General features: G+C 43.8%; 1 protein-coding gene and 1 non-coding gene across 2 annotated transcripts in view; one reads left to right on the forward strand and one right to left on the reverse strand.

Annotated features, from left to right (window-relative positions):
• Positions 1-5,017: 5,017 nt before the first annotated feature.
• The window catches only part of CCDC170 (coiled-coil domain containing 170), a 116,337-nt gene continuing 106,178 nt past the window's right edge, over positions 5,018-15,176 (reverse strand). The window contains exons 10-11 of the mRNA XM_058664079.1: positions 9,284-9,520; positions 5,018-6,537 (exon numbers count right to left, since the gene is read on the reverse strand). Coding sequence (XP_058520062.1) covers positions 6,337-6,537; positions 9,284-9,520 — 438 coding nt within the window. The 3' untranslated portion in view covers positions 5,018-6,336. The remainder of the gene's footprint in view (positions 6,538-9,283; positions 9,521-15,176) is intronic.
• LOC118758410 (U6 spliceosomal RNA) lies at positions 9,094-9,195 on the forward strand. Its single transcript, XR_004995701.2, has one exon. It is a non-coding gene; the product is annotated as a U6 spliceosomal RNA (small nuclear RNA).

Raw genomic sequence — 15,176 nt, forward strand, 5'->3', positions numbered from 1 at the left:
AGTCTTGCCTAAAAGAATTGCTCCCTGTCCCAGCACTTGCCAGCTAATTCTGTGGCAAAGCCCGATCAGTTTGCACTTACTTTGGCTCCTACAGGCACAAGTAGATACACCGTTGCTTAGCCCAGCCTGGTTCTTCCCCTTATCCAGCTCACATGCAAACCAATGGGTTTTGCAGCCCTGCCCAGCCTGATCTGCCCCAGGTTCCAACTTTCACACTCACAGTGGAAAAAATGGCCCAGCGGGGGAGCCCCCATAGTCTGCCTTCCAGGCTTGCCACCACCCTCTCTGGATTGTTTCATGTGCTGGCAGATGTTGCAGCCCAGTCTGACAAGACCCACTTCACCTCAGCATTTGCTGGTGGAAGTTATAGCATGGCTTGGGTTGGCCTGCCCCTAGTTCCAGCTCATACTGGCAGGAGGCAAAGAATTCTTAGAAAAATCACCAAAAGCACAGGTAGTCAAAGCCAAAATAAACAAATGGGATTCCATCAAACTAAGTTGTTGTACAGTAAAGGAAACAATCAATTAAAAAAAATCAAAGAAAAACCAATAGGATGAGAGAAAGTCTTTGCACACTAACAACTGATAAGGAATTTGCAAACAGCTTCAGTAACTCAACAATAGCAAAATAAACAACCCTGTTAAGAAGTAGGCAAAGGAAAATAGAAGGCATTTTTCAAAAGGACAAATTGAAATGGCTAACAGACATTTGAAAAAATGCTTAGGGTCCTTAAAAATTAGGAAAATGCATGTAAAAACTACATTGAGGCTCCACTTAACTCCCATGAGAATGGCCATATTCAGAAATCTACTAACAACAACTGCTGCTACAGATGTCTGTCTCACTGCTGGTGAGAGGGTGAGCTAGTGCAGCCACTATGGAAGTCAGTATGGAGAGTGCTCAGACAACTGAAAACTGATCTACCTACCGTATGACCCAGCTATCCCACTCCTGGAAATATGTCCAAGGGATGTGAAATCTGCATGTGAGACAGTGAGCTGCATCTCTGTATTTGCAGCAGCACAATCCACAATAGCATTGAAAGAGGAACGGTTAAAAAAAAAAACCTGTGGTATGTCTACTCTATGGAAAACAACTTAGTGATTAAGGCAATGAAATTCTACCATTTGCAACTAAATGGTCCCAACTGGAGACCATTATTCTCAGTGAAATAAGGCAAATCCAAAAAGGCAAGTATCATGTGTTCTCGCTGATATTTTGCAACCTTCATGCAAAATACAGGATCAACAGATATATAAATAAACATGTATATACATATATTCATCTAGAGGAACTGTATAAAGAGACTAGCATACGGGGAAGGGAAGTTACAGTGCAATATGAATTTCTACTCCTGAATTAAAGATGGACTTCCAATGAAACTGTTAGATATATCAAGACAATAGAATACTACACTATCTAGCACTGTCTGTAACTCTAATGCCATGATACACTTATATAGCAGAATGTTAGACTTGTGACTATTACTAAAGGACTGTACTACCATGATAATATGGGGAGAGAAGAAGGGTAGCTCAAGGGAGGAATTCCTATACCTACAAAACTAGATTATGGAAAATAACAATGACATTTTTTTTTATTTAACTACTGTAGAAAATAAATTTACAGAGGAAATGTACCAAAGTTATTAAAGATTGTATTTGGAAAACGAAAGTAGTGTTACAAAAACAACATACACACGACAAACACAACACACAGCTGCCATGTGCGTACACACTCCAGACACCCAGTAATGTCCCTTCCCACACCCCGGGTGAGATTGGGTATACAGCATCAGTGGTGGATCCTTGGAGGGTGAGAGCGGCCTCCCGAGATAGCAGGCCTCCACCTGAGAAACACACTATAACTGGCCGAGGTGATGTCTGCAGTTATACTGAACAGGTGAGTGTGTGTACTTGCCAACAGTACTTACTCTATCGTTGCACTTGAAGGAACACTGAGGACAGAGATAGCCGACCCCAGCAGAGCATGATCACTCCCACTCTGTGGGCCGGCCACATCCACCCTATAAATGCTGAGCCCTTTAGTTTTCTTCCACATAGTCCATTTCCTCTTTGCCCACCATCCACTCTACCTTTAGTAGCCTGTAATTCTGTTAAAAGAAGATCTTCACTCTCCACCTTCTACTTCATCACTACCTTTGTGTATGACAGTAGATGCGTGGATTTTTAGTTATTTCAAGTATAACAAACAACACCAGTATGTGTATCAAGTCTACAATATTAAAATTTAAAATTTATCATCTGGGGCCAAGATTATGGCCACTGCCTACAATGCCAGCATCCCACACAGGCTCCAGTTCAAGCCCCAGCTGCTCCACTTGCAATCCAGCTCCCTGCTCATGCACCTAGGAAAGCACCTCAAGATGGTCTAAAGCCCTTGGGACCCTGCACGCCAAGGAAAGATCCAGATGAAGCTCTTGGCTCCTAGCTTCAGCCTGACTCAGCCCTAATCATTGTAGCCATTTGTGCAGTCGACCAGCAAGTGAAAGATTTCTTGATCTTTTTCTCTCTCCTTCCCTCCTTACTTGCTTTCCCCTCTCTCACTTTCTCGTTCCCCTGCCCCCTGACTAGACAGACATCTAGTATCATCTACATTCCAGATTACTAAGTTGTTAAAAGAGTACTCTAACACTTTTTTACACAAACCAGCATCAGTCAAGTTTCAGCCTTTTTTACACAAACCGGGATTCAGTCAAGTTTGGTCGTTATGTATCCTTAATCTCCTAAGTTTAGAAGTTTAGGATCTCCTTTATACATGGCAATGGCTTTTGAAAATTCAGGGCTAGCTGTATGATGTTCACTTTCTCTTACTGTTTGGGTACACCAAATTTGTTCTATTCTCTTTCCTTTCATTAGATCCTAGGCTTGAGTCAGTGAAAATTTTAAAAATGTATGTCTCATGGTAAAAATAAGATAAATTATCCAAGAGTTGCATGAGTCTCAGTGAAATTAAATAAATTTGGAGAACATTTGTAAAAATACACATTTTTGGAAAGAGAAGAGAGTGTAAATGAAATTCTGAACCTACAGAATAACTTGCTGTGAATACACTTGATACATTAGTAAATAAAACCAAGTATACTAGGTATATTACCTTTTAAAGGAATTACATGGGTTACTGTCAGAAATCTGTGGGTTCCACCCACGATCACCATCTTGTGGTGGGGCAGGTGAGTTCATCCTCCGGGCTTGGATAGACCAACCTCCAAGCAGCGTGGCAGCTGCTGTAGGCATCTGAGCCAGATAGGACTCAATTCTTGGGGCCTTAGCCCCAGCTATCATTACCAAGCAGAGAGCGAATCCTAGGCTTGTAGGGGGTCAGAGTGTCGGTTGGCACTCTGGCCGCCCAGAAGTGAGCTATAGGATCTTTGGGTTGCAGGATTACTGCCTAGGGATATCCCTGGATAAGACCACTGTACGTCTAGGCAAGGAATAAATCCTGAGGGACTCCCAACGACAGGACCACTATCCTTGAAGGTAAGCAAGGGGACTGAAACCTGGTGATTTGGAGAGGAGAGACTGGAAGATCTGTATGGGTCTTACTGATACACCAGCCCATGCGGGAGTCCTGAGTAGGGCTTGTTAGCATGGAACATTGCTGACTACCACATGCCAGTCCATGCAAAAGCTATGGCTGGGGGTCTGTCTAGCAGGGCTAGATCCCAGTACTTGACTGAATGTCAGAACAGGGAACAGGTCACATTAGGCAGGGTCATGTCATTAACCAGCACACAAGAGAACCAGATTCTATGGGGGATATTTGGACCAAACCCTGTGGAAATGTAAGTCCCACTGGTTAGCTCAAAAGATGGGGTGATGATGGCCTGAACTAGGTATGATCATGAAACCTGCCACTCTCACAGGTACAAGGACCGAGAATAGTCTGGGCATGTCCAGGCTGCAGCGCCTACATGTGCATCCTAAAACAGGGTGTGGGGCGGGCCAGGCCACAACATTCACCAGCTCATACAGGGCCAAGATTGAGGAGCAGGCTATGCCAGGCAAAGGCCTAGCACCCACTGGCATACATGAGATCTGGGTGTGGGAGTAGGCCAAATGGGGGAATATGGGCAACTCCCCTAGTGGATCATAGTTCCTACAGGTGAGCACACAGTCCAGGCCTAAAAATCAAGCAAGCTGGGCAAGGTAGCTCCAACTAATGGCTAATGTGTGGGTTGATTTTGGAAAGGGGCAAACCAGGCAGGGCTGATCAAACCTTAGCTCAAAGACAAGTACAGAAACCAGGCTGTAGTACAAGTAATGCTGGGCTAGGCTGTCACACCTACTCATTTGCATGAGCCAGGGATGGGAGCAGACTGAGCAAGGCCAGGTTCCAGCACCCACTAGCCAGAGTAAGGACTTAGGGCAGGCCGGGGCAGGCCAGGCTACAGCATCCAAAGGAAAAGGCCACGACAGGTGAGGGACTATGCCAAGCTGGGTCAGAGCTACCACTGGCATGGGCACAATCTATGGCTGGGAACAGGGCTGGCTAGGGAGCAAGGGGACACATTGGCAGGGTTGTGGTTTCCACTTGTGAGTGCGAGGGCCAGAATGTGGGCTGCTATCTAGTCTGGGCATGGCTACAATGTCTCTCGGCATAAGTATAGACTGGGACTGGGGTGTGCCAGACTGGGCTAGTCTCCAGCACCCACTGGTGCTCGTGAGAACCAGGGTAGGTGTAAGATGGGCTAAGCTAGGTCTCTTCCCCTGTTGAGTCATGTGTTAGCTGTGTCTGGGTATGGACCAGGTTTGACTGGGCTGTAACACCCCAACAGTAAAAACCAGAATGGGTAAGGGCCAATCAAGAAAGTTCACTGTTCCTGCTAGGACAGGAGGTGGACAAAGTAGGGCTGGCTCCTGGACCCACTGGTGTACATGAGATCTGGCATTGAGAGGGGTTCTGATGGAGGAGCTTGGGCAACTCCTCTGCTGGGACACAGTCCCTGCAGGTGAGCACAAGAACCACAATAGGGATTATCCTGGACCAGGCCAGGGAACGATACCTACTGCCATACATTTGGCACAGGTCGGGGGCAAACCAGGCTGGATCAGTTCTTATTACCCACTGCAAATACAAGCACAGCACCCACTGGCAAAAGCCGAGGTGAGGTACATCATGCTGGCTGGGCTGCAGCACCAAACCAGTACACATGAGACCAAGGGGGGAGGAGGCAAAGCTGGTAGGAGGGCTGTGTGGGGCTCCCCTGCTGGATCCCACTCACACTGGAGAGCTTGAGTTGGGATGGGGGCAGACCAGGTTGGGCAGGGCTACAACACCTGGTGGCCTCATATGAACTGGACTAGGGGAAAATCAGACTGGGTTGACTCTTCCTTCTGGTGCATGCATAAGTCAGAGTGGGTATGGGTTGGTTGGGTTTTATCATAACATCAGCTGGCAGATGCTGGCACAGGGGGCAAATTCAAGCTGCTATCTATCAGTATCTGCATTAGCAGGTAGCTGAAGTCTACCAAAGGCTGAAGGAGTCATGGGAGCACTCTCAGCAAAGATTCGGCTGGCTCTGTAGTTTACCTTGACAGAATTTGCCAGTGATGGCTGACATAGTTTGCTTCTGCCACCCATGAGTTCCTAGCTTTAGCCTGAACCAACTCCAGCCATTGTAGGCATTTGGAAAGCAAACCCTCTCTCTGTCTCTCTTCCTCCCAAACCAACAGGAAATTACCACCGGGTATGATCCATTAGCAACATTTAAAACAGGTTAACTGTCTTCCTGGATGGGTACCTAAGTATCCTGCCTTTTAGAAAGATTGCATAGGTTACAATCACAAATATGTTACTTGGGACTTAATTTCATGATCACAGGAAGGTTTCCTTCCTTATGCAGGTGATTTCTACCAACACCACAAAGATTCGGGAGACACTGAAGCTTCTTGAAGGAGAAGGAGAAGCATGGCCTTTGATGTGGAGCCAACTGAATCTTGAGAAAGCAATATCGTACTTAGCCCCAGAGAGGTTGCCAAACAAAGTGATTAAAGTTTCTCCACATGCCCTTATGAGCATTAAATCAGCTGACTCATAAGCAGACACCAAGAACATGTTATCCCCTACTCACATTTCCAAGTGCATACATGCAACCTAGTGGAATTATCCTCAGTCCCAAGGTGACGGCAAGTTAAATAACAGGTGTTTTTACTGCTGAACAATTGCCGAAGGCTGGTACCTTTGAGATGCTTTAGCCAATTATGCATTGTCACTACATGATCAGAGCATAGATTCACACACAGACTACATTTAAGACACACGTGGACTTATGCCCCATCTCTGAGCCCCACCTCCCTCATGAGACACAAGTACTCAATGAAGAAATTTCACGTGGCTTTGCAGGTGTTCATCTTGCCCAGGAGTCACATCTTTGAGGCAGGCACAGGTGACAAAGTGATGCTGATGTGAATGGATCAGTCTTTCAAGACGTTTGATGATTTCATAATCGGGAAGAGCAAGATTGGTCACATTTAAGCCCAACATCTGAGACACAATCTCTCTGAAGTCCACCAGCTGCAATAACAAACAGAAAAGCATGAATTGCCACTGCAAGGTGTATCAACTATCTCTGGGCCAAAATCAACAACAAAACAAAAACTGGAAAACTCAGGTTTACATGAGATCAGTAAATTCCCTAAGCACATTAACTATAGTTCTCTTAAAAAATCAAATTGCTCATGAAACACTTCTATTTTCCTTTCAGGTGATGAACCAGTTGACATTGTATTGGCTACCAAGTCTTGAGACTCCGCCTCACTAAAATGATGTCCTCAAGTGAAGGATGGGCTTAACCATATACTCACTTCTGAATATTGGCAAGTGAAAGGATGACTAGGCATTCACATATCAGGAAAGGTTGATATGACTGTGTCAATGGATGATAAATCCTATGCATTGAAATTTTAGCCAAGCAATAAACTCTTTCTAAGAGATTTTTTTTATTTGAAAGTCAGAGTTACAGTGACTTATAGTTCATTCCCCAGGTGGCTGTAATGACCAGGACTGGGCCAAGCTGAAAGCAAGACCCAAGAGCTTCGTCTGGGTCTCCCATATGAATGGCAAAGGACCAAACACTTGGACCATCTTTTGTTGCTTTTCCCCACCATTTGCAGTGAGGTGGATTAGTAGTGGAGCAGCTGGGATGTGAACCGGCACCAATGCAGGATGACATGGCATCACAAGTGGTGGCTTTACCCACTATGCCACAACACTAGCCCCACAATGAACTTCTTAAACCAAAGGAAGAACAAATGATAATGAGTATAAGTGATGGAAAGTAGAAAGACTTCCAATTACTATCAAATCACATTGCAGATTGACACCTCACAACCCATAACACTGGGCTGCTTTAAAACAGTATTTGCTTAACATGAAAGAAAAAAATAGGAGTCCAGGGTCGATGATTAAAAATATATGCATGGGTACCAGTGTTGAGGTGCAGCACACTAAGTTACTACCTGCAACACTGTCATCCCATATCAGAGCCATGGTTGGACTTTCAGCTCCCTGCTAATGAATCGAGTCTTTGGACTTGGTTGGAAGGCCAGGCTCCCAGCTGCAGCCTGGCCCAGCCCCAGCCACTGCAGCCACTTGGGAAGTGAATCAGAGGTGCAAGGTCTCCTTGTTTCTTTCTCTTGCTTTCTCTCAGTCCCTCTCCCCTTAAATAAATAACAAAATAAATCATTAAAAAAAAACTATGCCTCACAGCTCTGAAACCTGTCGGCATCTCCATGGTTCCAGGTTAAGGCAGAAGCCGGCAGCTAGGATGTCTGAGCGACACCTCCTCATGGTGCCTTCCACTTTAGCAAAGACATGATCCAGCCTGAAGGCAGAGTCATATCCACAACTGTCTCCCAAATGTTCCCATTGCTTCCTAACCTCTTGCAGAGTCCAGTTTGGGAACTAATATGTCTATATGCCATGGTCTGAATATTCGTATTCCTCCAAAAATCACCCACATTGTTGAAACATGATAATGAAGAGGTGGGGCTTGGGCGGTGATGAAGTTTAGGTAGTTTTATAATATTTGGAGCTTCCATGATCAGGTTGGAACCCTTATAAAGAAAAACCCTAGAGAACAGCCTTGACCTTCCTTCCACCAGATGAGGACTCAGGGAGAGGGCTCCTTCCATGAATCGGAGGCTGAATTTGAAGGCACCAAGGAACTGAACTTCCCAGTCCCTGGAACTGTGAGAAGAGCGAGCCTTTTAGAAGTACCTGATCTATAATGTTCTGTAACAGTTGCCTGAAGGAACTTAGACAACTCTCCAGTCTCCCTGACAAAACATTTCCTCCCTTTCAAAGGTGGCCAAAGCTATTCCTTCCCAGCAAGCTTCATTTCTGAGACTACTTAGAGTGGCTTTTTCCCCACCTGCCTGACACACTAGCCCCACCTACTTCTGAGAGACAAAGCAGAAGCAACCAAAACAGAGACAGGCAGAGAGAGAGAAAGAAGAAAGCAAGAAAGAAAGAAAGAAAAAGAAGGAAGAAAGAATCCTAGCACCAGAGTCAACGCTCTGCCCTTTTGAACCTCAGAAAAAGAGTGACGTGAAAGCCAGAGGCAACAAGGGTCAGACTGCCCCGGACGTTTCTTTACGCCTGACCTCCTGATATGTTCGCCAGATAAAAGGCACAACCAGCCCGCCAACGAGGCCTTTTTTATGGCTAACATCTGGGCTCGGTCGACTGTGAAGTCTGGGTGCCACCGTGTGAGGCATGGGCCTGTTCCCTTCCCTGATCTCCGCGAAAGATAAGGCTTCCCACCTGAGGTCCAAGTCCTGGTTAACGTTACAAGATCTGGGATGATGCAAACTCCAGAGGCAATCACCAAACAATAAAACCTCACCACAAGCAGAACTTGGATTCTCACCAGCTTTCCACTGCTTTGATAAGAATGATCTTTTCTCTCTCTCTTATAATGCCACATCACGAAAATGTGAGTTATTTTTCTTCACAGGGTAAGTGATAACGGTTATCTGAATGCCAAAAAGATGCTGAGAGGGTGAATGGATGAGTTGAAATGATATGTAAAATCTTTGGAAGCTGTGTTTTAAGAATTGAATGAATGATGTCTTGTTTAAAAGTGCAAATACTAAAAATGGAAGGACACGGAGATCAGCATGTCTCCCAGCTAAGGATGACATTCATATTCATGAAGCAATTCGTATTTTTAAAAGCAAAGAAATGAGTGACTAGCAAACAAGTTTGGGACTGTGGTGTCATTTCCTAATCAAGGTTCTCCCACCAACTTCCTACCCACCTGCCTTTCTCTCTTTTCCGCTTCTTCCAGAGATTTCTTTAGTGTCTTCATTTCCCTCGTTACCACTTCCATCATGTTTCTGGCCCTTTCCTTGTCTTCCTTAGCATCATGTTCTGTGGTATCCAGTTCTGACTTGACTGACATCAGCTTTTTCTCAGCTCGCTCCTTCATCTTTTCCAGCTTGTCCCTGGATTTAGTTAGCTCTTCAAGGGCTTTGGTCTGTTCCAGAGTTTTAATCTAAGAAATCAAGAGGATGCTGGTCATTTCTATTGCATTTCTTTAAGAAAACTGTATAAGCAAGACAACTCAGAAGTCAGTGGAACTACTTAATAACTTATTTAATAACTTTATTAATAACTTAATAACTTATTTCATGAGTGAAGGAGAATGAAACTCATCGCCAAATAGGTCAACAGATTTTGCTAAACATTAGGTGCTGGATGAACATGTCTTAAGGCAGTTGTACTTTAATATATATATATTCTCAAATATAATATATATTATATATTTGAAAACAATACATATTTAATATATTTTCATATATATATTTGAAAGGCAGATTTTACATGAAGAGAAAGAGAGATAAGCAGAAATATCTGCTGGTTTGAGCCAATCCAAAGCTGGGAGTCAGAAGCTCCCTCTGGCTCTCCCACATGAACGCAGGGCAGAAGATGAGCATGGCACTGGCACGGGAGCTATTATCTTATGGGCACAGTTTCGGTTTGGGTTGAACATACTCCGAAAATGGATCATGGTAATGTTTGCACAAAAGTATGAATATCAAAACTACCACTGATCTTTAAATTTGATAATAGTTAAATAGCACATTTTAGGTACAGTTCATTTCACCATCATAAAAAAAATTACGGCTATTTCAGAGGCACACAAAAAATTTTAATATTTAAATGTTAAAATAAATGCAAATAAACTGTCACTTAACATCCACTAGTATAGCTAAAATAAACACAGACAATAACAGAGGGTTTATAAGGATGTGAGCAAACTGGGACTCTACCCACTACTTGAAAGAACATAAAAAGGCATAGCTGTTGTGGAAAATAGATGGACAATTTTAGAAATGTTAAATGTAGAGTTACCATGTGACTCAGCAATTCTACCCCTAACGGTATGGCCAAGAGAACTGAAAACTTATACCTACACAAAACTTGTTCCCATATACACAAAAAAACATTATTCACAATTTCTAAGAAGAGAAAACAACACAAATATCCATCTGAATAATGAAAAGGCAAAATGTCATACAGCCCCACAATGAAATGTTATTCAGCAATAAAACTAAATGGAGTAGGAAATGTTGCATGAATACAGCTTGAAAACATTGTGCTAAACGGAAGAAAGCTGACACAGAAAAAGATCTTCCATCATTAATTCACTCAATTCAATCCTAGGCCAAAACAAGGAGCCTAGCATTCAGTCCTACGAAAGCTACAACAACCCAAGTGCTTGAGCTATCACCAGATGCCTCCCAAGATGTGCCTTAGCAAGAAGCTGGATTGGAAGCAGAGGTGGGACTCTAATTGACATGCATGTGTCCCAGGTGACAGCCCAACTGTTCCACCACAATGGGAACCTGCACGTATTGCGTGATTTCATTTACAGGGGCTGAAGGACAAGTGGGAATAAAATGGGAAGTAACTAGCCGTAGGTTCAGTTTTTTTAGCTAGTCATGAAATGTTTAGAAATTAAACAGTGGTGGTATTTGTACAGTTCTATGAATAAATCAAAAACCACTGAATCTTATACTTTAGAAGAATAAATTGGGGCTAACATTATGGTACAGAGGGTTAAGCCACGGTCTCAACTACTCCATTTCCAATCCAGCTCTCTGTTACTATGCCTGGGAAAACAGCGAAAAATGACACTGCCACCCACATGGAAATCCCAGATACAGTTTCTGGCCATCTGAGGAATGAACCATCAGATGGATGATCTGTCTCGGGGTCTCCTGTTTTATCTGTAACTTCACCTTTCAAATAAATAATATAGCAAGTGTTGGTAGTAGAGTGGTGAGCTGCCTTCCGAATAAGTAATACAGACCCAAAAAGAGAATAGATATTTTATATGTTGCATTTATATGATACAGCTTTCATTTTTATGAAACTTATTTGAAAGTTCATTTACCAAAAAAAAAACCCTAATAGATATCAAAAGTAATCACTTTGAAACAAATTTGCATGGAATGAACAGAAAAAGTGCAAGTTCAACAAAACTGTGAATTTCATTCTGAACTTCCCAGCAGTTCAAACCAGATATAGAGGCATAGTCTCAAAAAAATCATCTTGTGTTTTAATTTTGGTTCAAATAATTTAATACTTTAAGAACAAATGTAATGAAATAAAATCTGCCAAATAATATCCATTTGATAGTTCTCCTCCTGTGCTCCCATCCCTTGCTTGCCAAGAACAAAGGATATTGTCTCATTTTATCTACTCCCATGCTATGCTTCCATGGGAGAGTGGGGTTAAAGGGTGTCAGGAAGAAAACCTTCAGGAAAAAGAGCTGAGACAAGGAGGGGAAACACAAGGGTCTATGCTAAGGTTACAGGAAAGACTTCCTGGAGAAACTTAGAACTTGAAAGAGAACTGGGAAAAGGTATAGATGTTACCTAGCAAGACAGAAAAAGAAAAAAGTAGTAAGAGATTCTTTAAAGTGCTATTACTCCTGATGAGTGAAATCCCTCTTCAAATTGTTTATATACAAAAACAATAAGTATATATAAAATAGTACATATAAAACACTAAAGTTGTTGGGTTAATGAATATTTTTTGACATAAGTTCATCTAATTTCAACTGGGAAGGTTCTTACTATCCCAGTAGAAAGTCAGAGTAGCAGCAGAAAAATACTCTAAGACTTAGGACATGACTGGGAAGAGACGTGACTGTTTTGGATATGGCTGGCTAATTGGAGAGTTCAGTTAATAACCTCTGTGACTTTATGAAATTGAGGAAAACACCTGCTGACATCATAAGCCACTTTTTACCAAGACACATATCGTTTCCTAAGATACTAAATTCTGTCAATTTATTTATCAGTTTGAAAGGCACAGCAACATAGAGGGAGAGTCAGAGACAGATTTTCCACCCAGATTAACTCCCCAAGGAGCCATAACAACAGTGTTGAGCCAAGCCAGAGTCAACAGCCTGGAATTCCATCCATGACTCCTCCACACACAGCAGGGACCCACATTCTTGGGCCCGCTTCTGCTGTTTTCCCAAGCACTTGAGCAGGGAGCTGGATCCGAGGCAGAAAGTCTGGGACTGAAACAGGAGCTCTGACAGGAGATTCCATCATCACAAGGGTGGTTTAACCTGTTGTGCCACAATGCTAGCGCCCAAAATGAAATTTCTTTTTGCGATGGTTTGACTGGTTCTGTCTCCCCAAAATTCATGTGTTAAAATCCTAACCTCCAATATGATTTCATTTTTCAAATGGGCCTTACAAAAGAGATTGCAGTGAGCTGTGCTGTCCCTTACACCATTTGTGACCATAAGTGAAAGACCATCTGTGAAGAGGAAGCAGGTCCTTACCAGATGCCAGATCTGCCAATACCTTAATCTCAGCCTCTGCAGCTTCCACCAATGTGAGGTCTAAACCAGTGTTCATTAGAAGCCACCCAGTTTGAGGTACTTTTCTAGAGCAGCCTGAGGCTAGGACACCTTTCCAGACAGAGAGGTGGCTGATGACAGACACGAGTGGGCAAGTTCATAGCCGTTGCACAGACTTCACTCAAAGGAATCAACCGCCCTAAGAAAGTGAAACAGCTGAATGGCTTGAAACCAAGAAGGTATGAAAACAACAACTGCAGCTCAGGACAGAAAAAATAAAATGCCCAGAGCTAACAGAAGGGACTCTCCATGTGCACAGGGAAATGCCACCTAAAGAGGGTGCTTTCAATGAGCTGGAATGGAGACCACCCCTGGATCCCAAGTTATCAGAATCTATATTTGAATATGGGGTGGATATCAGAGAACAGTATATGGCACAGTACTGTCCCAATGTTAATTTCTGAGTGTGATGAATGCATTGAAGTCATGTAGAAGAAAATCCTTGTTCTTAAGAAGCACACAGAAAAGTCTCTTCTCTCTCCATCTTTCTCTCCTCCTCCTCTTTCTCTCTCCCTATTAACCTTTATTATTTTAAATATATTAATAGAAGAGATATATTCAGCCTTTCTCTTGAGATGAGGAAAGCAGTTACAGTGGGCTCCCTACCAAAGGTGATGGAACACAGCTTGGAGAGCTAGATGCAAGTTGAATTGAATCCTAATGAGAAGACTGTGTTGCCAAGAATTTCTGAAAAACATGAGACTTCATCACAGTCCTAAGGACTGCCTGAATTCCTGTTGTCAGGAAGCAAATCCTGGAGCTCAGAGCCAAGCCACCAGGACAGAACTTGGAGCCAGCAGTAGTGACAGAGGCCTCAGCTGCCTGAAGTTAAACCAGTCACAGATTCCTGGGTGTGGGATAGGACTAACTCAGTGTCATTCCACCAGGGCCTGGACTACAGTAAGACCTGTACCCCTTGCTTTCTGTTGGGCAGGTGGAACTGACTGTAAACAAGACTGAAGAGCAAGCCCACTCCCCTTGGGGAAGCACACTACCTTAAGGGAAATGAAAACATGGTAGTCAATTCTCCCATATCATATGGGCCATGGCCCGGCGGGGGGGGGGGGGGGGAGTGATCAGGTTTGAAAATCAAGCGTGCTGGCTCCCCTAGAGAATCTAAATGTGCTACCAGAGGTCAAGGCTGCCCTCAAAAATGGTCATGGCAGGAACTGTTGCAAAGGCTCTGGGAATGTGGCAAAGCAGCAAAGTATGGGTGGCCCCTATGATCCCCAAGCCCCCTCTTTTTTTTTTTTTAAATCTATTTTATTGTATTGTTGTTGACAATCTTTACATAGTTAATTACAGTTAAAGAAAGAAAAAAAAGGAAAAAAAAGGTTCAGGGGGATAGGGAAGTGGGTAATACTATTATGTCCATATTGTTTCCATCATGTATCTGAGGTAAAGGGGGATATTGAGGGAGAAGCCCCACCCGGTTTCCCGCCCACCCCAAGTCCCGGATGTGGGGCATGCTCTGAGATATGTGCTCGAGTGGTGTTAATAGTTCTCTGGTTATAAATCGCTGCCAGTTTCACTCGATGAGGTCGTCCACTGATTGATATGTTCCATCATAAAGTCTCCGTTTGCCCCATATTTAGCTGCCAACATATAGCTGTGATGAATGATTGATCTGCTCTGTCTTCTGTCTTTTCTTGGTTAGAGTTCTGAGTCCAGCAGTTCGATTGGGGAGATCTCCAAAGAAACTTTGAGGTATTCCCAGACTAGTTTCTTGTATGTTCTAGCAAGCACAGGGCCCGGCACAGTCCATCACCACGATCAGCTGGTGGTTACAATTGCTGGGTTGGTTCTGTTTTCGGTCTCGAGTTGCACTGGAACCAATGGGTGTTGCAGTCCAGTCTGGTTCGGCCCTTACATCAACCAGTGGGAGCTGCAGCCTAGTTGGGGCGACCCACAATAACCCCCACCAGGCCCGCCCCCTACCCTGGTTTGCCAGTATGTGTAGCAGAAGACTAGTCTGTCCCCTATCCCATTTGGCTCTTGTACTTGTCAATGGGTATTAAAGCTTAGTTCTATCTAACCAACTCAACCATCCAGCCCTCACGGGTGTTGTTGAGTGCCTCTCTATCAAGCCCCCTCTTTAAAGAGGATCACTAAGACCTAACCAAAGCAGAAAGGTAGCAGAGATCAAGGAGAGAAGCTTACACCCTTGGCCCCTTTCATAACCCCAGGCCCCCAGGAGGATCTTCTCTCTCTGGCTCTGTCACCCTTGTATACAAGCTGCCAAGCAGAACAGTGCCAGTGGGCCAAG

The sequence above is a fragment of the Ochotona princeps genome, chromosome 1, assembly GCF_030435755.1.
Source record: "Ochotona princeps isolate mOchPri1 chromosome 1, mOchPri1.hap1, whole genome shotgun sequence".
Lineage (NCBI taxonomy): Eukaryota > Metazoa > Chordata > Mammalia > Lagomorpha > Ochotonidae > Ochotona > Ochotona princeps.